The sequence below is a fragment of the Platichthys flesus genome, chromosome 24, assembly GCF_949316205.1.
Source record: "Platichthys flesus chromosome 24, fPlaFle2.1, whole genome shotgun sequence".
Classification (NCBI taxonomy): domain Eukaryota; kingdom Metazoa; phylum Chordata; class Actinopteri; order Pleuronectiformes; family Pleuronectidae; genus Platichthys; species Platichthys flesus.
Window position 1 is genome coordinate 11,503,392 of NC_084968.1, and position 25,197 is coordinate 11,528,588.

Sequence of the window (25,197 nt, forward strand, 5' to 3'; positions counted from 1 at the left end):
ATGACGTTTTTATCCGATTTATAACGACATACAAACCTATGACGTTTTTATCAGATTTAAAACGACATACAAACCTTTGACGTTTTTATCAGATTTAGAACGACATACAAACCTATGACTTTTTTATCCGATTTATAACGACATACAAACCTATGACGTTTTTATCCGATTTATAACGACATACAAACCTATGACTTTTTTATCAGATTTATAACGACATACAAACCTATGACGTTTTTATCAGATTTAAAACGACATACAAACCTATGACTTTTTTATCCGATTTATAACGACATACAAACCTATGACGTTTTTATCCGATTTATAACGACATACAAACCTATGACGTTTTTATCAGATTTAAAACGACATACAAACCTATGACGTTTTTATCAGATTTAAAACGACATACAAACCTTTGACGTTTTTATCAGATTTAGAACGACATACAAACCTTTGACGTTTTTATCAGATTTATAACGACATACAAACCTATGACTTTTTTATCAGATTTATAACGACATACAAACCTATGACGTTTTTATCAGATTTAAAACGACATACAAACCTATGACGTTTTTATCAGATTTATAACGACATACAAACCTATGACGTTTTTATCCGATTTATAACGACATACAAACCTATGACGTTTTTATCAGATTTAAAACGACATACAAACCTATGACGTTTTTATCAGATTTAAAACGACATACAAACCTTTGACGTTTTTATCAGATTTAGAACGACATACAAACCTTTGACGTTTTTATCAGATTTATAACGACATACAAACCTTTGACGTTTTTATCAGATTTAAAACGACATACAAACCTATGACGTTTTTATCAGATTCGTAACGACATACAAACCTATGATGTTTTTATCCGATTTATAACGACATACAAACCTATGACTTTTTTATCCGATTTATAACGACATACAAACCTATGACGTTTTTATCCGATTTATAACGACATACAAACCTATGACGTTTTTATCAGATTTATAACGACATACAAACCTATGATGTTTTTATCAGATTTAAAACGACATACAAACCTATGATGTTTTTATCAGTTTTAGAACGACATACAAACCTATGATGTTTTTATCAGATTTAGAACAACATACAAACCTATGACTTTTTTGTTTATTTATAACGACATACAAACCTATGATGTTTTTATCCGATATTTAACGACATACAAACCTATGACAAAGCTTAACATTGGATGTTTATGTCCACATCCTCAGTAACAATCCTAAAAAGCTGTTGGATGATCACGAACAAACGGGGATTCAGAAGCAAAATATCACAAATGGTAAACTTCTCCAATGCCTCCATCTCCATTTTTATTAGTTTTTCTACTGTATACAAATATTCACACACAAAATGTTCTCCAAAAAAGCCCCTAGTGTCTCGTAAACATTCGTTTGCCCCTCGTCTTTCGTTTCCTTCATTGTGTGCTGCGTTGTCCACGACCTTCTTCTTAACAACAGAGGCCACTAGATCCTCATGCACGGCACCCCCCCCCCCCCCCCCCCCACACACACACACACACAGACTTTCATAAAGTCTCTGCCGGCATCCGGGATGAAGGCAGAAATCACAGTGTGAAGCTGGACAGGTTGACATCAGTGCGCTCAGTGCGACCCACATTGTGTGGGTCGGCTTCGAGCTTAGTGTGAGAGGGGGGCGGGGGGGGCAAGACTTGATGTTTCGATCGATTGTTGATGAAAAACGTCCCTCAGCTCGAACAGATAAACGTTTACTGTTTGTCCTTAAAAAAAAATAAGCGTGGAACACAGATGGTAGAAGCCACATCACCACAGTCGAGACAGTTACAGAAATTTATTATTTTTTTTCAATATTACATCATCTCACATCCTTCCTCATACACGACTATGGCACTCGGAAAAGAATGAATCACACACAAACATCCGGTCGTGACATCAAGCGTTTTTTAGATTTGAAGAGTTTTAAGACGAGACTGTTGAAGGGCTACAGAATGCAGTTTTGTCAAGTAATGAGGAGGCAGAGCTGGAGTACAGGGGACACGACTGGTGCGGGTTAGATCTGCATATTCGTTCAACTTTCTTCAGTTCATAGGGACCCCCGCCAATCTAAACCTAGTAATGCGAAAACAAGATATACGTATTTATATATATATATAGAGATTAATTTATATATCTGAGAGGATAATGGAGGGCGACAGTAAAGATTACAAGCTGCATTCTCCCTGCCGCCGCCGCCCATGTGTTCCCCTCGTCTCTGGATCTTTATTCAATATGTACTCTGCCAGCAGTGGCTCTTTCCCAAGATACCAGGAAAGCAGTAGTGCAATAAAGTTTTGAGCAGGGTTTTCTTTTTCAAAAATGAAAATTCATGAAGTACAGGAGCTTAGCACTTGAAGACTGTTTAAGATGCAAGTCATAATTTGAACAGTGAAGGGGGGGGGGGTGATAGTACGACTGAGTATTAGGGCCATGTTACAGAAAATAAATATTAGAGATAAGTAGCAATTTATCAAGAAGAGGGTCTTTATCTTTTGTTGTGCTTCTCGAGAAACTAAGAATTCCCGCATTTGAAACCGAGAACTTTAATCGACTGCAAGTCTGCACCACATTTTAAAACTCCGTCGAGATGAATTATTGTTATTTAAATTAAACCTATGCCAAAGTTTAATTTAACAAGATGCTCCAGAATTCCTTAAATGTACTTTAATCTCTGTATCTCTGATTGATTTTCCCTGTAAGTGGCCCTTATCTCAGTCGTAAATTAGGACACTTGAGAAAAGACGATACATTATCCCAAATGTACTATAGGACCTTTTTTTTTCTGGGTGTTGTTCACGTGTTGCTGTCGCTTTTCAAAGTGCGATTCAAACAGCATATATGTTTCTCTACAAGACATCGACAGTGAAACAATACGTTTTACACGATAACGTTAAGAGAAGACAGCGACCAGGTCGTGTGTGGCGTCTGACCTTTCCGTGACCTCTGCAGGTTTCTAATAAAAAGGCATTATTGAAACATAAGGCGACCAGCCTGGAGGGTTTGGAGGCGTCCAGCCTGAGCTACATTCCATCTTTGATAACAAAATAACTTAGGAGAGAACATGAAATGTTTTAGCTTATAGTGATGTCCTTTTTATTAGTATTCAGGCTAAAACAACTTATCTTATTTCTCTCTTTCGCTCTCTAAGTTTTATTTTTTCTTCTTAAATAGGCTTTTGATTTTTGACGAGGAGCGCTTGATTCTCTCTCCATTGTCGCTGGAGTCCTGGGAGGAGTTGCTCTGGAGCTTGTGCTCCCTTCCCACGCTCCGGCCCTCCGAGTCCAGGGAGGTCAGAGACGGGTTGCGGCCCACGTTGGGCAGCATGCTGGCCGGCAGCTGCCCGTAGCTGTAGGACTTCTCCAGGATGCCGTTGTACACGCCCTTCCCCGTGGGCGAGGTGACGCCCCCCTGCGTGAAGGTTAGGCTCTGAGACTCGGGCAGGATGTGGGTGAGGTCAGGAGAGCCTCTGTGTGCAAACGGGTGGTGCTCCATGGCCGGGGAGGGCGAGGTGGACGGCGGCCCTGACGGGGTGGTGGCCGGGGTCGGGGGGAGAGGGGGAGGCGTGGAGTCCCTGAGGCTGCTGCTGCTGCTGCTGCTGCTGGTGTGGGGGGTGCACGCTGCGAGCTCCGGACTGTGGCTGTAGAGCAGCAGCTCCTCGCGGGAGATCTTGCGGTACGGGGTCTCCGACCCGGGCGAGCAGGGGTTGTGCGGCGGCTTCCGGCCCATGGACGAGTTGAGGGAGTCTGTGTCGGAGCCGCCCTCCTGAGTCGGTTCCCTGAGGGAGGAGACACAACGTCAACATGAGGAGACTCACACAAAGGAGCAACTTGATCAGAAGATTGAAAAAAATAGAAAAACGATTGATATAACAACTACACAACAACAGTAGTGTTGTGTGTAAAAATCTTCTATCGACATATTTCATCCTGGCAGGTGTTTAACTCTGGCCAATCTTCATCATTGCTACATGACTGTGGCCTCTTTTTGAGTTTCCTTGGGGTTTAGCTACCAGGAGAAAAGGATCCTGCTAATAAACTGTGTGAGACTTTCACTCGATTAATGTTGAGGTCGTTCATGCATCCTCCTTGTCCTTCTAGATGACACCCAGAGACAAAAGTTACCACTCAACCCCAAGCTCAAAGCGTCATAGTATGAATGTCTGGATAAAACACCTGTAAGTCCAAACTTTAAAACCATTCCGCGGCGTCCCGGCCACCGCTACATACCCCCTCCTATCCGAGCTGAACATGATATGTTCGTCGTCGGCCTCGGGGCGATAGGAGAGGGACGAGCTGGCCATGGACAGCAGGTCCGGGTCCGGGGACATCATCGTGGACTGGGGGGAGTTCATCAGGCTGCGGCGGGAGCGGCACATGCTGCTGTTGCGTGTCAGCGAAGGACGGATCAACGTGGCCGCTGGAGGAAAGATAGAGACGGTGAATGATAAAAAACACCAAGAGAGAAAACCACCATTGTAATTTCTGCATCAAAAACCCTCCGTCTGGTTCTTACTGGAGAACTGTGGATGGATGGGAGGCGTGTCCTCGTCCAGGTCGTCCACTCCCCCCGCGATGGGGTAGGGAGGCACAGAGACTCGCGGCATGACCACCCAGCTGTGGTCTGAGTAGAGGCTGGCTGTCAGGCTCGGCAGCCCTGAGTTACTGACCACAGGGAAGTTACAGAGCTTCTCGATCTGCTGCCAGCGGTGCAGCCGCTCCCTCAGGCACGCCGTCACCTCCGACAGGGCTTTCCTGAGGAACGCAGACCAATGAGATGGCGGCACGATACAGACACTGTGTTCGGAAACTGTTAAGGTGAAGTCTAGAGGCAGAAAGAGGCCGTCTGTGCTTTGATTCATCAGTTTTGGATTTAAACTCAAAGGAATTCTTCGTCAGTGGCAAAACTAACTGCGCAAGTAAAGAATTTAATCTTTGAAAACAAAACAAAAAATTCTCTATCACATGATCTGGTTCTTAACGACACAAATTCAGCTTCTTGTAATATTCAGCAGATTAAATCAACAGGTGCAGCCACTAAACATGTGGCTGATAAGTGCGTGAATCTGCAGGATTACACAAAAAACGACTGAGCTGATTTCCTGGTTAAAGGAAAAGAAAAGTGGATTGAACTCAAGTCGACTGTGGGCGGAGGTGTGAGTGAGTTCTTACTTTGCCTCTAGGATCTTGTGGTCCACCTCATCCAGTGATGAACTGTGGGCTACGTGAAGAGTTCCAAACACAGAACTTCTCTTCTTTTTGATTTTCTCTGCCTGAAGTTGTAGGAAAATGTAAATGTTAGCAATCTTTATCATTTCTATCCAGGAAGTACGTGGGCTGGTACATCCATTCATATTCAGACTGTATGAGAAGGGAAACCCACAAATGAAAAGAGTCCAACAATATCATTAAAGAGACAATTTAACTATTGAGGGCATTAGTTGAGATCTTATTACTGTTCACTACAGAGATAAGTATCAGAGTTAAACTTAATTATCCCTTTGTGCGGTTATAATTGGTCCCGTGGCTTTTATTTTGAAGTAACGGTCACTTTAAATGTTACTTCCTCAGACGTCAGCTGGAGCGCTGCCACTTCCTCAGTTCACCGGCCAAAATATCACACCAGTGGTAATGTGAGTGATATTTTATATTATTACTACCACTGCTACAGAACTGCCAGACGACAACACACAGGGGAAGGTTTGTATTTGATAAATAAAGTATTTATGATTATAAAGTAAAAATAAAAGACTCTCGTGGAGGAGCTGTGTGTCTGGAGTTTAAATTTGAAGAAGAAGAGCAGCAACATCCTTTGATTTGGTAATTTTCCTTATTGTTTTAGTTAGGGTTCTTCTAAACAGATCCTGATTAAGATGAGTTCATTCCATGGAGGCTTAGTGCTGCTGCTCTACATGTTTTCAGACGTACCTCTTCTTTGGCGACGGTTAGCTGAAGCTCCGCGTTCTGCTTCTTGATGTTGTAGTATTGAACCTCCACCTCGTGTGTGAGCTGCAGCCACTTCTGAAGAGCTTCTGGCACCGAGCGCTCCGACTGCATCTCCTTCTCCGCTCTCCTCAGGGCCTTTCGCACCTTCGGGGGAAACACAGAGGTAGGAGTCCAATATTTCAAAGCCTTTATTGATCATAAACAGTAAGAGAGAGTGATCGGTAACTCTTTTAGGGTCAGTACCTGTACGAGCTCCTCCTCAGCATACTTCAGGCGGCTCAGCTCACATTCGGCTCCCTCTCGCAGCTCCCGGAGCCGATAAGCCTCCTTCTTGGCCCCGTTGATCTCATCCCTCATCTTCTGCTCCAGGTTCTGCTTCTCCACCGCAACCGTGCGGTTCTCCTCCTGAGCTTTCTCCAGTCTGAGAGGAAACAGGAGCAAGTTTTGAACATTTTCTACTTCCAGTTTGAACTCAGAAGGTTTCAGATGGCTGTGCTCTCACGCACCGGCTCTGCAGGTCTAGGAGGCTTTGCTCTGCGTTCTGCAGGCTTTCCAGATCCCTCATCATCTGAGAGATGTGCACCTTGCTGGACTTGTTCTGCACGTAGGCAAACCAGCAGCCCCCCACACCGATGACTATGGAAACCATCAGGACGAAGTCTTTCAACCAGTTATGTTGTGGACCTGCAGACAGGAGGACAGGTTGGTTACAGATTAAACACATTTGTGAAGCTGGTGTTTGGATTTAATGAGCAGTGCTGGTTGTGTGTGTGCTTACGGAGCGGAGGACCAAACAGCACAGCGTCCAGGGCCTTGAGGTTCAGTTTCTGTTTATGCCGCTGGTCTAATATCTTCAGCTGCATCGACATAAACGACGGTTCATTTGCTGCTATTCTGAAATATGAAGAGAAACACGAATCAGCAGTTAGTCACACTGGATTTACCTTCCTGCACTGAGACCTTATCATAGTCTGTGTGCATTTATAATGTTATATAACCCACCACAATGAAAAGCAGCTGGTTCTGGTTTCTTAACTTATACATAATGACTTAATCATATACTGTGCATTAGTGCCAGGGTTAATAGATGAATAATATATGAAGGGATGTCCTCCAGGTTGTGGTGAGACCGTTACAGTCACAGATTTATGAGGCCAACTGCAGATTTCCATCAGTCGCACACAAGCTTCACACAGCTGCAATTCATGTAAACAGCTGTTGTTAACATGGTAAACATGATGTAGTAGACTTTAGAAACTTAGTTAACACCCTGAAAGTTATTTTACTTTTAATACTTTGATGATTGAATTTTTCAGGCTTCTAGCGTCACATTAAAAATACCAGTATTGGTCGAAAAGAGCCTCATATCACTCAAATCCCAGTGAGAACTACTGGTGTGTCTGTGGTCCTACCCACACAGACACACAACGTGCACTCTGCCTGGTTCGCCCCTGTGACACCACTGCATGCCACCACCATCTTGTACGGCTGAGACAACATGGCAGCCAGGAGAAACTGTACCCCTCTGACGTGACATCACTTCATGAGTCAGCGCCCAGCGGCCCTGTGGCGGAACACGAAACCGCTCGGCTCGGCTCAGGCCGTACATGCAGTTTGCAGCGGGACACATTCCACAAGTGTCCCGGCAGCGTCTGACTTGCTGTAACGTCAACTCTCAGATTACTGGAGTTAACAATTTAATCTTCTCGGTGCCACACGAGGGAATTCTGGGAATAACTTGAGTATGGACTTAGCAGATACAAGGACACAGCAGATACAGTGAGGGAAAGACAACCACAGATCCGAATTCATAAGGTTTAAAAATAAACTTATCTGGAACTTCACAAAAACATCTACCTGGTCCAGAAAATCAACCTTGTGCTGCCACTGACAACCAGCAGTGGGCAGCATTGAGCTAACAACCATCACAGTATTACCACTGATCATAATCCCTCTCCCCCAGAGCATCTTAATTTGAGGCAAATTATTTATATCAAGCATTTGTAATGTCTGCCTTTAAGGTTTGAAAAAGTCATAAATAATTTAATTTAAATTAAAATGAGTGTGAGTGATGCAGAACCGGTTCTTCACAGGTTGTTGCTCACCGAGGTAAAGTGTTCCCCGAGACCCGGAAGTCCCGGAAGTTCTTCTCGTACTGCGGCAGCTCCACCGACTCCTTCAGCCACTGCACCGTGTCCTCCATCGTCCAGTTGTGGACTGGGAGGGAGAGAGAGGGAGCATAAAGCATTTAACATTCACAGAATAACAAAGTGTCTTAGCCTCGGTACAAGAAGTAGAATCCTGACGCCTTGTTTCACCAAAACCAAAATTTATGATGTTCATTCTCTGAGTGTTTATTTCACAGTTACTTCCTGAGCGGACGTGAGTGTGTGTTGAACACTCACGCTTCCAGAGTGGTGAACAAACAGAGGTGGAGAATGACAGATTGTGTTTGAAGGCAAAGCACAGATGTGTCGTAAAGAGAAGAGGAGTCGGTTTCAAATTTTGTCCCAATTTGAAATTCAAATAGGAGAAGTAGCAGGAGAGGAGGCGGAAGAGATCAAATCCAATATTATCTTAACAAACACTGTGTCGCTGAGAGGGAACTTGTATTATCAACACCAGTAAAACAGTCAATACCATTAAGTGGGAACTACTTTTATTTTAAAATAATAATCTGCAGAGAAAAATAAAAGGCTGCACTTCACTCTAGATAAATATTCTAACTCAGAGTAGATCGTTGTTTAGTCTCATTCTGTCCTTGACGCCTCATATCGTAGAAGTCGAGTCAGATTTCTAAAGTAAATTTAAGGAGGAAAAAAGAAAAGGTTATCCCTTTCTTCTCATTACATATCTCCTCTACACACAATAAAGTCACGTGTGTTTGTCTGGATGCAGAGACAGGTCACTTGTGTACTTTACCTTCAGACGTCTTCCAGCCCTTCCACAGCTCCTCCACTGTGATGTGCTGGTCTTCACGGTGCAGGTTGCTGTGCTTGTTGGTTTGCTGCTGCTTCATGTCCTCTATTATAAACTGGTGGAGAATAAATGAGATAGAGTTAATGTCTTTTCATGGGCATCACAATAAATACGCAATTTTATTGGTTTTTAATATTTTAGACTGATCTGGGGCAGACAGACGACAGCTTGTATGTCCATGTGTGGTTTTGACAGAAGGAGGCGTAGAAAGTTGGCTTTGCCTAAAAGTTTGGCTTTAGATCTCAAACCCACACACACACACACTCACTCACCCTTTGTTTCACTCTCCTTTCTTCCTTTTAGGGACTTTAGGAGAAAGGCACCACTTCCACCTGTGTGTGTGTGTGTGTGTTCAGTTTCCAGCTCTCCTCCTTTGGTAGCTCTGAACTAAATGCCCCGGCAGAGTCGCCAACACCAAACAAACCCATTTAAGAATTACCAGAACACCAGTAGCATTACCAAGAAGCACGCCTGACTACCCAACGGTTCTCTTTGCAGAACCATGTTCATGTGCGTTTGGTGTTTAGGCATCAACTCACACTATTTGATAACTAATTAGCTGCTACTCTGCACACATTACACTGACTTTCAGATTCACACCACAGCAGCAGAAGGTGGATGTGAGCAGAGTTCATTTCCAGCGTGGAAACAGCTGTAACTTCTTGTGAAGGTTAAACTGGCGTTAGCATGGAAAAGCCCCCCCCCCCCCCGCTTCCAGTCGCCAGGGTAAGCTTGGCTAACTGTTCCAGCTCAAAAGATTAAAGTGGCATCAATCTTCTACGCCCAGGATCCAAGACACTGTCGGGATGACTGTAAGGGACTACATGTGAAAAGTTCAGGAGCCCAGTGAATGTCTGACAGCAGCTGTAAAGAGAAGCTGGGCTGAGAGAGTCGGTGAAGATGCCAGACCAAAGTGGAAGTTCACAGAGGAATTGACATTTCCTGCATTTTCCACCTCAGTGTGATCAGACCCTCTTTACACAGAGCTACAGTGAGAGAAGAAAACTCATCAGTGACCCACTACGGTGTTTTTGAATCCCACAGAACTGCAGCCGGAGGTGTTTTGACATGTCACCCTGCGATGAGTCATAGTCACAGATCAATGGGTTTCACATCTGACTTGACGAGACTGAAGCAGCACGCTCAGATTCCAGCACAGCAGGAAGACACAAGTCATCAGCGCTGCTCCACTGAACCCAATTCCCTTCAAAACGCTCCTTTAAAGTTACACCTCAAACAGCTGCTGTGGAAGTGGCAGATTGAAAGTGCATCGCTACTTTCACACTCGTCTCCACTGTGCACGGTGACAGACGCCGGGAGTCTGACATTGAATACACAATAGCAGTGTGGTGTTGAGCTGCTGCCTGACACTAACGTCTCCGGCACTGGACACGTTTCTCCTGCCACAGAAAAAAAACACACTCTGATCAAGAAACTGTAAGAAACTTTAAAGCGACACTGTGCTGAGCGACAGCGCCCTCTGCAGCCACGTGTGGTTCTGTTGGGCTCCATGTCATACAAATAAAGTGTTTTTAAGCACAACTGAATAAATTACCCATGATCCCCGGCTTCCTGAACCAAATGAGTTGCTGCTGTGACAAAACTACCAAACTCTGTGTACAAATCTTCATATTTTAAAGTTTCCTGCTGGTTTTTAGTGACCTCTAAGTCTTTTTAAACTCATCTATAATTCAGCTTTACTCTTCAACTCGCTACTTCCAGTTTATTGAATTTACAGAACCACAGCTTGTTTCTTATTTAAAATGAAATATGCAAGTTTTGCTTCTCGGAAAACATTTTCAACATTACGGAATCAGGATTTTAAATAATACACTCTTTTTGTTTACAGAATAAGTGGAGACTGTAAACTGCTGGATGAAAACTCATGGAAGCACCAAAGTCATTCTCTGGTCACAACAACAACAAACACAAAAACATGTGCCAATCCATTTGATGATTCTTGAGATACTTTAGTAATGCACAAAGTTTTGGACCAATTGACCGTAACGCTACGAAGCGGCAGATCAAATATTGCCTAACAGATTTATTACCCTCACATCAATCGTTTTAGGATTTTTCCCACAGAGAATCTAACGTTATTACACTATGTGATCTGGTTATGAAAGGGCAACACATTCATTAGGTTGTTGAAACTGCAGTTTTGTCCTGAGTCTAGTTGCAGCCTGTGTTCTTACAGTGTCCTTCAGGGTCTGAAAGGCTCTTTCACTACATGAGCGATGGACAAAATACTCAAAGTGGCCTTAAAGGTTTGCACAGAGCCTTTTCTCCTTCTCATTCTTCTTTCACAATGCAGATGCAAATGAGTTTCCTCACTGACGTAAGAGACGGGAACTGACTAGAGGAACCAAACTCTCTGCCGAGTCACCGGAGGAGCCACAACATGTACAACTCGCTGAACTTTACCAGAAATGAAATCTTGCCGACAGAGATGCAAGGACATTTGCCAATTGCATAAATGAGAAAAAGGAAATTAAACTGTTGTCATTCCAGAACATTTCATCTGAAGTGAGAGTGGGTGCAGTGCAGACCTCCACCCAGGAGGTTATGTTTCCACCTCGAACCATTGGTTAGTTAGTTGGTTAGCAGGATGAGACTTGGTGGAGAAGGATGGGACATGGGTCAAGAAAGAACCCATTCGATTTTGGCATTGATCCAGGAGTTGTTTGTTACTTTTGTAGTTTTGACATTTTTTTACAAATTCCCAATGAATAATTCATGAATGGTGATGAAGAAAGTCTTCCATGTTATATATCTAGGGCACAGATGCAGTTTGTGTAATTTGGTGCACACACACACAGTCCGGATCGAGGTGGTTTCATTGGGCAATTGGCTTTAATTTGTGACTCTTTATTGAGTCATATAAAAGATGTGGCGAGGTCGTTGTGTGGTTTCCTTTACAGCCTCTGTGGTTAAGTGTTTGTGTTGTAGCTCAGACGATCAGAGCCGAGCTGTGCAGCATGTTGAAAAGCTACAGACACGGATGAAAGGTTAACGTGAACCTAAACACGGTAAAGACGACGGGATAGAGAGCGACAACTCTGCCTGTCAGTTAAACAACGACACACACACACGTATAGAGGTCTGGCAGAGGCAGGGTGTGACATGGTCAGACAAGCATTGACAACACACACACACACACACACACACACACACACACACACACACACACACACACACACACACACACACACACACACACACACACACACACACACACACACACACACACACACACACACACACACACACACACACACACACACACACACACACACACACACACACACACACACACACACACAGTGGCAAACAAAGACATATTTGTTCACATCAGATTCCAGGTTTGGAGGGGGGGTAGTTGGCTGAGTCTGAGACCCACACTACCCATGAGCCTCTGCTCTGTCTAGCAGTCGACTGTGACTCCTTTCACCCCCGATATCTACTGTATCTGCTCGTCTAATCCACATCCTTCCACCATCGCTCATCTCCTGCGCCAAATTATTTTTTGATTAGACGCAGAATTAATGAACTGTTATAACCTGGATTGGATTTATGAAAAAACCTAAAACTACTTGGAGCAGAGTTTATTTCTTTGCATGACTTAATCTTCCTCATGATTTCATTTCGAGTTAACACAAATTCGTCTCTGAGTCCCTTTTACTTTGCTTTGAACAATAATATGATCTGTTAATAGAGATGAAATTACTTTGAATGACTTCTATCGTGTTATTCTCAGAGTAGCACAGGTCTGTAGTTTTATTTTCATAAATAGACACTGAGACACATTCGCTGGACGATTTGTTAGAAACTGTTTATAGATTAAATCTAAGGACCAGATACAAATGTCCTCTACACGTTAACAGTAGCAAATAAATTTGACATACAGTAACATTAATGAATTTGATTATATTGATGCCAAAATCCATAAAATCCCAAACTACTACAATTTATCTATTTATAAATAGTTTAAGTTACACCAGCTTAGAGTAAATTTAGTAATTTGGCTGAACCGACACTTGAAAGCACAAGTTTTGTCTAAATTTAAAGCAGCGCGTTGAAAATAAAATCCCTCTCTCTTGAACATTCCCAGACGAGTCAACAAACACGTCCAAGGAGCCTGTGAGATTCCTCCTCTCTATAGATACATCCCGACCCTCCAGGAGCCTCCTCGGATTCCCTCTGATCATATCCACGTTAAACACACAACATACGGTACACATACAGACCGCCTGCACAAAGGCAAAACCAGAGATATGAAATAAACAAAAACATCAGCAGCGCCATCGCCCCCCCCGCCCGTGACATGGGTTGGGTTCCTGCAGATTTAAAACGATACACCACGATCCAGCCGAGCATCTCCTTGGCAGGCGGGCGGGTCTCGGCACCCCGGGGACAGGACGTGCACCTGCCGTCCCCAGTGGACTGTGCTCAGCAACAGACGCCCCCCCCCCCCCACACCCACACCACCACCACCACGCCATACCCAGACTCACGCAGTAATCAGAGACAGGATTATGTCTCACAGGATTACAGCTGGATCGGTTCCAGCAGCGGTCAAATTACAGATGTGTTTGGAAATAAGTGATTACTTTTTTCAGACTATAAATACACATCAACACGTCCACTATTCCTGTTTGTGTTTATTTAGGCTGCTTTAGACGGAGGGACTGTTTGATCTGAGACCAGCTTCAGGGGTAGAAAAACTCTTTTCATGCAATTGCAACTAGCGCATAATCACGATAGTAAATGTAAAACTACATTGTGCAGATCACAAAACTGTCAAGAATCTACCTTTTGCCCTCATCATGCCGATCGATTCTGACAGAGATCTGTCGGGCTTCTTCCCCCCAGAGGGATGTTTGTGTTCGGCAGCGACTTCAAACGCAGCCAGAGTCTGTCGTGTTCGTGGTGAAAACTTTGTGATGGGACACGTCAGTGAGAATTTGTAGCCGTACAGGAATTGAGATCCTTGTTGGCCCGAACACCTCCTCCATTGCTCTCGCTGCTCTCCAAACATAGGAAGTTAAACATGCATTTTTGAGAACACCCTTTTAAAACTAATGAGAACTACTAATGCAAACCAAGGACAGGTTACATGTACTTCGTGTCATATGAAGATAATAACACAAGGTGGAGTCATCTTTAGGGCTGTGGATCATTTTACTGTGGCCACTCATCTCCAGGACTCAGTGAGCTGTAAAGTGTCTATGTGAGTGATACGCCCTGTCAAACACGGGTTGGTTCATGTCCCTGGAACTTAGCAACACTGATTGTTGTTAAGTTACACAGGAACTTTTAAGGGTAAAACAAATGTTACATTTCAACAGTGTCAGGTAACACACAAGTGACTGGTAACAATAAGAAAGTGAATCGTGTTGGATATAATGAGCTGTAAATAAAAGGCAGGGTTCAGATCTTCCTGTTAAGACCATGACTGAAATGCTGCAACATTTCAACGGCTCATTTATGCATTTCTTGAAAACTGATATCGCAAATTACCTGCAATCGAAATACCATAGAGAAGTGTGAATGGACTTAGTGCACAGCTACAATTCCTGGGTAAGCTGAAGAGCTTTAAAGTGTCACGAGAGAAAGGTCACACAACAAAGCAGAGAGACAACATCGCCATCCTAAGACTGCATGAACAAAGGAGAACCAGAAATACCTGAATTCGAACATCATATTTTACAAAGATGCCACAAATGTACAGGAGGTTTCAGCCGCTTCAATTCCTGGAACAATCTAATGCTGCTGCACTGGTTGTTTTAAGCTTCTAATTCGTATTGTCTTATGCTGTTTATATTTGAAATATAACTTGTTTAAATACCATGTTAAAAAGTACAGTTATACAGCAGAAATACAGAGTTTATATAGTTAATTTATCTCTGTCGGAATAAAGTGAGATTAACTCCAAAGATATGCAAGACCACGAAATCATTTAAAGACGTCCTCCATCCTCAACGCCGGCTGTAGAATCACATGCGTGTCATGATGAACTGGAAACCCTCACCACAGCTTTATCATGACAAATATGATCATCCGCTCACGTTAGTCATGCTCTTAAATTTAAGTAATAGGGCGACAAGAACTAGAGAAGGAAAAGCAGGAAGAGTCGTGGGGGAATTTTGTTAGCGGAGGGTAAGGTTTCCGCCAAGTGGCAAAAGGGTGAACGAGTGTTGACGAACTTGCCCCCGAAGGCCACATGAGGCTTGACGTGTCCCCGGGGACACCTGATCCCCTCCCACACCTTTCATTCTCCACAACCGTGTCACTGCCTTCGACTCACCACTTCCAGGAAGTAGGGTAATCGGTCAATTGAGTTTTAAAATGTATTTAATTGTATTCAGTTCAATAGCCAAGCCAAGGAAATTACTTTGTTTTTTTTCTGCCTGAAGAAACAAGAAGTTATATTTAAGACTTTTAAGGCTTTTTTTAAGAGCGTATTTTATGAAATTGTCAAATAAGAAAGATATGGAGGAAAATCAAGAATCCCAGATTTACTTAGAATAAATCATAATTGAAGATAAAGTGAAGTGGCCAAGCAGAGAATAGCCATCGGAACTTTTGTAGGTCAGTTCAACGTTGGCCTGGTTTTGAGTTTATCACAGCGTGTTATTTGTGTTGTTGAGAAAAACACACAATACAGCAACACATATAAATATCTTTCTCTGAAGAACAAACTAAAGCACAGAGGAAGTAGCTTTAAATGAACGTTTACATAAATAAGGACCTACCTAAGTGCTTAAGACTTTATAAGGCCAAAAAAATTACATTAAACCTCAGACCTTCTTTTTTACGACCCCGTGAAACCAACAGACTGAATCGTTTAAATGTGCTCCCCCCCGCCCCCCTCCTGATCACGTCACAATGTCCATTCTCTCGGTAAGACTAACCGATAGGCTGCCACTAATTTGGTGAAAGGAGAATCCATCATGTTACGAAACCCTGCTCCGGCTGCCAGCGGAGCCCAAAGAAGAAGCTTGGAAATCCTCGGTAATGAGCCGCGGCCAAAAACAACTCAGGGTTTTTCTGCAGGAAAGACACAGACGCAAGTAATTTCCCTTATAAAGACAAAAAGGTTAGGACGGACACAGTACAACCCGGTGAGCATCAGTGCACAGACAGTCACACGTCTCCTCAGAGTGGGCTGGGGGCCAGGTCTAACCCTGGAGATCTCTCGGGTCTTTAGTTTTAGGGTCCGGCTATTTACTGAGGCATAACCGCAAGGCCGCAGGGTATAACTGTTTCTCACATCGGCCCTTCTCAGTCAGGTAAAAATGTCAACATACACACACACACAGACACACAACCACACGCAGAGAGAGAGAAAATGTGACCAGCCTCCCTGGTGGTTTTCTTTTGAATGCAGGAGGTGGTTGATTACCAAGAGAGGCAGAGGGCACGGCAGGTCAGAGAGCTCTCAGATGTCAGTCCGAGCCCTCTAGTCACTCACAGAAACCTGTCCCTTCTCTCACCAGACCCCCCCCCCCCAGCCACACACACACATAAACACAGACTTCTGTCTTTTTTAATTTGTAAGGATCTGTCAGTGACACAGTGCATTCCCTTGCCCCTTACCCAAACCTAACTAACCCTCAACCAGTTATTTAAACTAGTGGGGGTCCAGCGCTTTGATTAAATAAAGTGGTCTCTTGGTTTTTCGGACACCCTCAATTATAGGAAATATAGCAAAGCAAAGCCCAAAACACAGTCACACAGACATGGACACATTGGGACGCTTTTTGGATCGTGTTTAAAAAGAACCACTAAGGATGTTTGAGTTTGTGGTGTCCCTCTCCTGGGATGACAACTGTGGGGAAGCTCACCTCCACACTCTCGTTGACCTCTATCCCTCCGTCGTTGTCGTCGTCCAGCTGTTTGTGGATGTGCCGCAGCGCATCCAGACTGAAGCGGTCGGCCTCGCCCATGCATGGCGGCATCACAATGAGACAGGGATCTAAAGAGGAGAAAACAAGTCAGGTCAGCGATGGAGGTTCAAACAAACGAGCATCTATGAGGTGTGGTTTCACTTAGACTTTAGATGTTCAACTTGAAAACACTTGAGCGCTCTCAAGGAGCTCAGAGATTCAAATACACGTGTTTTGATACTGAACACAACATATGACACACGGTCAGTGCATCCAGGATTAATGGATGTTTGATGGATTTGGGCAAAACAGATCCCCAAAGCACAAAAACATAAAAATTACAGAACACTTATCAAGAAAATGAAACAGAAAATTAGCCTGAAGCCATAAATCGATACCAAAGAACAAATGTAAATTAGTTTAAAGTATTTATGATTTGTACATATTTGACTAAAATACAGTGTGACTTGTTTAGAACTCGAAACTCAAAGTTTAGGACTATTGACTGACCTATGTGTATGAGCAAACATAAGCACTTTTAGTTACAAAACTACACAACCATTACATGACGACTATTTGCTTCCTGCGAACGAGACTCTGAGACTAATTCTGCAGCTCTCACAGTTAAGTATGTGGTAACAGGGATCCACCTTCAGAGGCCTGACCACACCTGCCCTCCAGGTATTTAGTGTTATTGCACTGTACGAGTGGGAAGAAGGACGAGTTGTGAAATATCTCATATTCAATCGCTACTAGTTAAAAACATGCATCTGCTATTAGAGCCTGTAGCTGCAGATCAGTTAAACTTAGAAGAGGAGTTCTTTAATAAAGACCATTATAGCATACTGGTCCAGTAAGGGGCTCAACGGTTCCCACAGTAGCACACAGACCACTCAGTGTTGTGTGCTGTTGTCATCCCAGCAGCGTCCCCCAGGCACCCCCCCACTGCCCCCCCTTGTTTTTATGCAGCCCCCTGCGTCCCACCGGGGGAAGTGAACCTGTTACTTCCAGCCTCCAGAGCGATGGATGGTTTGAGATGGCCAGTCGCCAAACTGTCTCAGCGGAGCCACAAAACACACAAAGACACAGATTATGACAACCACAGAAACAGTAACACACACACACACACAAGCTCAAAACCACTCGCACAAACCAGACACACAAGGACAGATGACCTTTTAAAATGTACAGCACACATGCCACATGAGGATGCTACCTGTTTGACTTGTTTCAGATCAGACAAAGCTTCATGGCAGCCGACAGACACAACAACGCCCACACAGCACACGCCCTTAATGGCGGTTTGCGAGGAGAGCAGTTTTTCTATCAGAAAACATGTGTAGAAAACACAAACGCCACCAGAAAACTTAAAGAATGTGAACAAGGGCTGAATAAAACTACAAAAAAGGTTGAGAATACCGGAATTAATTCTTTTGTTCGAATTTGAGTTAGAAAAGTGTCCATTCTTTGTGAGTTTCACTAAACATAAGGCTTTTATTAAGTAGACAAACAGCGGAATTTTTTTTTGTATTTATTTATATATTAACACACTATTTTGGGCTCCACAGATTTTCTCACGGCTCCAAAAAAATAAGAATGGAACTGATCGTACAGGCTGCAGCTTTATTCTGAACATACAGATTTGAGAGTGGTATCAATCTTCCAATCACAAATATTGCAAACTAAGCTAAATAATGGCCAAGTTGTGGTAATTTTGAATGCAACTTAAACAAGCTAACCCACGAGCATGTATAGCATAACAGGGACTGTGGGGTTTTATTCTGTTTAACAGGTTAGTTATAGAGGAGCCACTTGGCAATCTACAGAAGAAGCAAAAGGAGCTATTTGATTGGACGAGTGCCTGGGCTAAATTTGGATTAGAGGACACTGGGGAGGATGTCCGTGTCGAATGAAGACCCCAGCGGTGGCTGACAGCTCCGACTGGACCGGGCTCCACGATTATCGAGTTGCAAAATTGATTATTTGTTCCTGGGTGAACAGATACAGTCAAATGGGGAGAGCGTGACCACGGCGGCTGCAAGAACCCAAACCTGTTCACACGATGCTGTGGCGGCACTGGACAAATATTTGACTTGTGCAGAGTCCGACTTATTTAAAGATTTACTTTACATTATAAACAATGAAGAAATTATCTGCATTTGAGTTTATATTTTGCGTAAAGCCAATTTGAATTTCTTTATTATTATTTATATATTCTATATATATTTGAATGTATTTGTATTTGTGTTTTCTTTTTATTTATAGTTAGTCTTTTAGGATTGATATGAAATCCATATTCTTTTACTAGGCTAGTTGAGGGTATGATAACTTCATACTAATCCATACCTGGCCTCCTTAACCTCTACCAAGTCTGGTGTATACGCAACCAAATAAACAAAAATGGGAATAAACCAACCGTATACAAATACTCGACCCCCAAAAAAAGTTTACAGCCTCGCTGCTGTAAAGATAAAGATAGATGGGAAAGTGTATCTATTAATAACAGGAAGTATCGTCAACATAAGCAAGATTAGCCTCACTTCAGCAGTGTCCATCTGCCTCCTGTCAGAAAGTTACATAATGCATTTGCTTAGCTCGTCAGGGCGGTTTACATAGCCGGCTGTTTGCATAGCATGCATATCTATTTGTCTGCTTGGTTATTTAAACAGGCAGAAAACTCTTTTACTTGTGTTTTAACTAAACACACACACAGACACGCACAGAGGCGGCTGCACATCCTATTGAATGACCCACTTTAACTTGTGTTATTAAGAACTTACTACTTACTTTCTCCAACATCTTGCAATGATGTTGATCAGATCTTATTATCAGATCTTTCTAAGTAAGTGGCCTAATTCTGTTCTACGTGTTTGCAAGAGCCCTTCACAAGCCGCCGTATCTTCTGAAGCTCAGAGAGGAAAAGATAATTCAGAGATAAAACAAAACCAGGACATACTAAAAAAAAAGCGAGCTGTCATTCAGTGACAGGATTTGGGATGGCCCACCTGGTGTGCAATTCAGAAACGTGACAGCAAAAGCCTTTCCTTCCCCGGTGTCCTATTTTTAAAAAGCGTGTCTGAGTACGTTAAGGGACAGCACTACAATGAGGAGCCATGTGACAGGAAGTGGCTGCCGGTGACCCCCAGCGTTCCGGGGGGACGCACACAAAAATCAAAACAGCCGGGAGAAGCGGCCCCAAAAGATGACAAAATTGGAAAGCACTGGGTTATTTTTAACCCGTCAGGCTTCCAGTTGTCAGGATGTAAAAGCTCCACAATGGCAGAGGTCTCCCTCGCTCAAACACACACACATGCAGATGTTAAGTACACTGTCGCAGCAGGAAGACACAAGCTGGGAAGCAGTAATTCACTTTGCTATAACTCACCAATGCATGCGAGCTGTCGCAGAGTGTGGCAGGTTTGGTTCAAAAGAATCCGATAACAAAAGCAAACCGCTGTCAGCTGAATTCCTTTAAAGTGAAATCCAGGACTTCAAAAAAAGTTATTTTTTTGCACAATATATGCATTTCATTAAACTGGTTCTGTCTCTATTTTCACAAAAAGGCTGATCAGGAGGTGACAGGAGGAGCAGAGAAGAGGAGCATGCGGTGTCTGATGTGTTTACTGTGACTTTTTTTGGGGGGCTTCCTTGAACCTGGTCCCTCAGGACGTGGAGACAAGTTTATGCAGTTGAATCGACGCAGAAGAACCGAACTCCCTAAACTTTACTTAAGTATGGAAAACCGTAAAGTTTATGGAATTTGTGTCAGAATCCTGTCCTGGAACTATTTCAATGATCCTGCAGCCTTCCAGCTCAGTGTTGATTGCAGCACTGAACAATAAGCAGAGAGTAAACCTGACATTCAACGTAACATTAAGATGTTACGTTGAGATTTGATAAAATGCATGTATTATGGTTGTAAATACAGTTTTATACTTGAAAACCAGTAATGTTTTGTTTTTGTGTGTTGTCTATTTGCACTATTTTACATGATGATCCTCTAGAAAAATCTAACAGCCAAATTGAATTAATAAAACTGAAATGTGATAATACTTATAACCCAGATATAGGATCAACTAAAGCCTCAACAAACAAAGCCCTGAAGGTGTTTAGTCACACAAAATGACAAAACAAAAGCATTGACAAATCTCGTCACCCCCTCGGAGCAAACTTTCTACCTGGGAGGAGGAGAAGGAAGAGAAGGAGAAGGTTAAGTCTCTTCCTCCCTCCCCCCATCTTGAATGAGCCACAATAGGTGTAACAGTATCCGGGCTTTGGGGGCGGTGTGGGCAGAGCCGACGTGAAATTAAGATAGCAGGATATGACGGGTTTGACATGAGCCTCTGGGGAGCCAGGGAGACTCACAATGTATGTGAGAGAGCTCTCACATACATTGAGGATATATATACATAACACTCAAAGCCTATTAGTCTAGTAAAATATCTAAAATACACATCGTCTTCAAAGTTCATCTGCTCATAAGGCTTTGGGTTTGGGAGCTTCTATGCTCCCACACCCATGTTAACCTATTACCTGACACAGAAGTATGTAATTAAGCAGCGACAGCATCTATGTAAACTCTGGCAAATATACTGTCATTCAGTTATTGCTTGGATGAAAATCTAGTAATTCAGTTTTGACCTTTTGGTCCACATTGGGTCTCCGGCACACGACACACTACCTTTACTCTCATCCACTGAAGGATAGTTGGCTTTATGTGCCAAGAAAATAGGCAACGTGCCGACTTTCATAATAAACAATTGTTCATTTGTTTCACTTTATATCAAAACAGTGTCTTTGCAAGGAAATGTATTCAACGTGTTTGGCCTCAGGGAACCACAAAATGTATATTTCTCAGCCCATGTGAGGATACAGCAATAAAAACGTTCACAATGAGCAGGTACGAATATCTCAGTCTGAAAAAGAGGTGCCATACATTCAAATTGGTATAAACAAGATTCAACAGTGTTATGGTGTTCAAGCCCAACACCAGTTTCGATGTGCTGTAAACAAAAACACATGATTTCCGCAGTGGAATTCAAACCTCCACTGGCTCTTATCAGCAATGTATGCATTTGCCATGAGGATGATAAATGAGATGTTGAGTATATTAGTTGACAATTCAGTGTTTTGTCACCGATCAGATGCTACAAATCGTGCCAAAGTGAGTAGAGGAGCAGGAATGTGATGGGAGTGTGAACCAGACTAGTCCCAGCCACCAGTGCCCATGTGGCCGTGTCATAAGTCAAGCTGACGCGTCCAGTATTAAAGGCAAGTAAATAAAGCTTCTGGAGAGTCTACCATTTCAGCTCATCAGCAGCCATTAATAAGACACAAATACCATTAGCCGCCTACTAATGCCACCAGCTTGTGCACAGAGGGAGTCAGAGAGAGAGAGAGAGAGAGAGAGGGGGGTGGGAGGGGGAGTTAGATTGAAGAAGGAGAAACACGATACAGAAAATGTTTTTATAATACTCTCAGTTTGCATAAGCTGTTAAATTGAACAAAGTCACAAGAGATGTTAAAAGAAAAAACTCCTGCCTTCAGGATCCAAGATCTAGTTGACCATAACTAAGTCCTTATGTTTCCGTCTTCGGAATATAATCAGTTTCTTGCATGTTAATCTGTTCAAAGCCCTGAAACAAGTATTTAGATATTTAGAAAAATTGTACTTAAAGTCAAATTTGACAAGATGCCCCACATTCCTAACTTTAGCTCCAGATTACGACATTATTCTTGTAAAACTAAGACCTTATCCTCGAAATCCACACATGTGTTACCCTAATAATGCTATTATTGCTCAAAACTGTAAATGAGGCAAATAATCAGAGGCTGGAGGAGTATCTGACCAAGTGTCCAGCACTGTTAAGTTGTTCCTCTGGCCTGAAGCCTTTGAAACATAAAGCCTGAGTTCTTTGCCAGGCTTTGACATTTTTGTAACACTTGAGCTGCTGCTATGCTGACGGGTGAGATTTCTAACTCCACAGGGCACGGTGGAAGAATGGGAATTCATCTCAAATCAAAACGTACCAGCACAGTTACATAATAACAACATTAGCCTAAACCTTTGTTAAACCTCTACGAACATGAATCAGAGTCAACGAGTGAAACACTAAGTCCTGCAGAGCACATTGAGCCACATGGGTCCAGATTCCACACGTGAACATGTCTCAACTGAACCTGATCCACCCTGAACTGGATTAACCTTTGTTGCAATTTCTTGAATCTAATGAGCCACGGGAACAATAGATTATGCAAACAACACAGGTGGAAGGTGGAGCTGGATCAGCTGAAGCAACTCAAGTGAGGGAAGGAAACTGTTGTTGTTGTTGTTGTTGTTGATGTGGAGTTTTCGACCTCTAGTAGCTTTATGGACCAGATCAAACACTGAATGTAAACAAAGCTTTTAGTGTTTTTGTGGGAAATTTCCAAATTTGGGTTTAAACTGCAGAGAAAACAGTTCAAACAGAGACCAGGTGAAGCTGCTCTGCTGTCGTTAATTCAATTAAATACAGGGACATGCAGCCGTTTGTCTGTGACCTGATGAATCCATTCATTTCCACTGAAACACCTTAATGGGCATCAGAAATCCTCTGCTTAAACCACAAGAAGATAGGGCTACTACAGGGGGATGGTGGGGGGTGGAGGGACAAGTAGAGCAAGACCCACCGAGTCTGATATAAAAACTTCCAGAAAAGGAGACGCTCCTTGCTCCCGGGCGTCCCAGGAATGTTTCAATAACAGCCCCGGACACGAGATGTGGTGATGTGCGCGCCCCCGACCCGAGGTGAAGAGGACAGGGAGGATGAGGAGACAAGGAAAGGGCCGAGCGCTGGTTTAATTAGCCCGGCCTCTGACATGCTCTTCTGGATATAAGGTTAATGGATATTATGTCTATAGACACAGAGACTGAGGTCTGAGGGTCAGATGGCTGGAGTGAGACAGAACTCACATCATGGCCAAGCTTTACCAGTTAATAGAGTGGGATGAGAAGTCATTATGCATGAACCACGTTTCATTATGGGATCAGTTGAACTTATACCACCGGTGGACGATTTGCAGTGATTACAAAGCATGGTTAATTGTTTTGAATCTATTAATGCACACTATGTGGACAGGAGATACAGATTGAACAACCACAACTAGGATTTAGAGTTCCTGCCTGCGACACACGGCCTCGGGGAAGGAAAGCCGAAGGGTTAAGACTTTCCCACCGGACCCCTGAGTTCTCATTGTTTGAGAATATTACCCAATGTTCTCTGAGGTTCTTTCAAATTGGCCTACAGATTAAAAACAAAATGGTAAACAAACAAAAAAACAAACAGAAACCAGATGTTGATGGAAGCAAATAACAGACACAGTAAATTTAATCTAACAAGAAACTGAACGTTTGAATTTAGGACTAAATACTGAAAGTGGACATTTTCATACCACAAATTTTAAATGCATTTACACTTTATATTATTATTTCCTACAATTACAGATTCCATGAGTTATCTGCTTTAAAAGGAAATTCAGAATATAAATATTTAGACAAATGATTTTCAAAGACATTTCAGAAATGTAAACGTCAAGATTACCAGTTCGTAGAGGTTTAATTTAAAAAACTGGCTTAATGTTTGCTTCCATACTATATTTTTCAAATGTTAAGGATCATATTCAAGTGACAATCTTTAAAAAACAAGCCTGTGCTCATTAGCAGCTATAGAAAACCTTGAAGGGAGAATATGAGCACCGTCAAAATAAGCAGGTACATCCTGTGCACGTTAACATCCTCTTTGATATTACATTCTCAAAGTACTGCTGAAGACGTGTGTGACTTGTAAACATCCACACTGTCAAATCTCCACAGCTCAGACCTCTGCATGGCCTTGGAATGAAAAAAGATGAAACGAAAAATTTACTTTTTTGTGAATAAAAGGAAGTCGGAGAACAGCATGTGAAAACTTGTATTGCTTCCTGTACACCTACAAGGTTTTGCATATAAAGCAGGCAAGGACATGCATTTTCAGTTTCGTTTTTTAGGACTAGAAAAAGTTAACTAAATGGTCCCGGACACTTCTGTCACTTCATTTGAATTTACGCATTGGGGATGTCTCTGTCGGAGGTTTTGTTCCTGCCAGCGGTTTCGGCTCTCCTCCAGCTTCCCATCTCGTTCTTTCCTGCTCGACAGGATTCTGATGTTTATTTAGAATTCCGCTCCTAAATATGGACGTTGGTGTGAAAGCTAAGAATGAGTCAAACACTTCAATAACAAAGTATTAGTCAGAAAAATGGAAACAGACCAGTTTCCCCGCACGAGGCAAGTAAGCATGCTGAAGACAAGG

General features: G+C 42.8%; 1 protein-coding gene across 2 annotated transcripts in view; it reads right to left on the bottom strand.

Annotated features, from left to right (window-relative positions):
- Positions 1-1,323: 1,323 nt before the first annotated feature.
- stim2b (stromal interaction molecule 2b) overlaps positions 1,324-25,197 on the bottom strand; it is a 32,381-nt gene continuing 8,507 nt past the window's right edge. The window contains exons 2-12 of one of the 2 annotated variants that reach the window (XM_062383675.1): positions 16,829-16,959; positions 8,925-9,036; positions 8,108-8,219; positions 6,781-6,896; positions 6,509-6,686; positions 6,246-6,423; positions 5,985-6,146; positions 5,229-5,329; positions 4,573-4,811; positions 4,287-4,476; positions 1,324-3,835 (exon numbers count right to left, since the gene is read on the bottom strand). In XM_062383675.1, the coding sequence (XP_062239659.1) occupies positions 3,211-3,835; positions 4,287-4,476; positions 4,573-4,811; positions 5,229-5,329; positions 5,985-6,146; positions 6,246-6,423; positions 6,509-6,686; positions 6,781-6,896; positions 8,108-8,219; positions 8,925-9,036; positions 16,829-16,959 (2,144 nt within the window). In that variant the 3' untranslated portion in view covers positions 1,324-3,210. Of the gene's footprint in view, positions 3,836-4,232; positions 4,477-4,572; positions 4,812-5,228; positions 5,330-5,984; positions 6,147-6,245; positions 6,424-6,508; positions 6,687-6,780; positions 6,897-8,107; positions 8,220-8,924; positions 9,037-16,828; positions 16,960-25,197 lie in introns of both variants that reach the window. The other variant, XM_062383674.1, reaches the window with a different exon arrangement.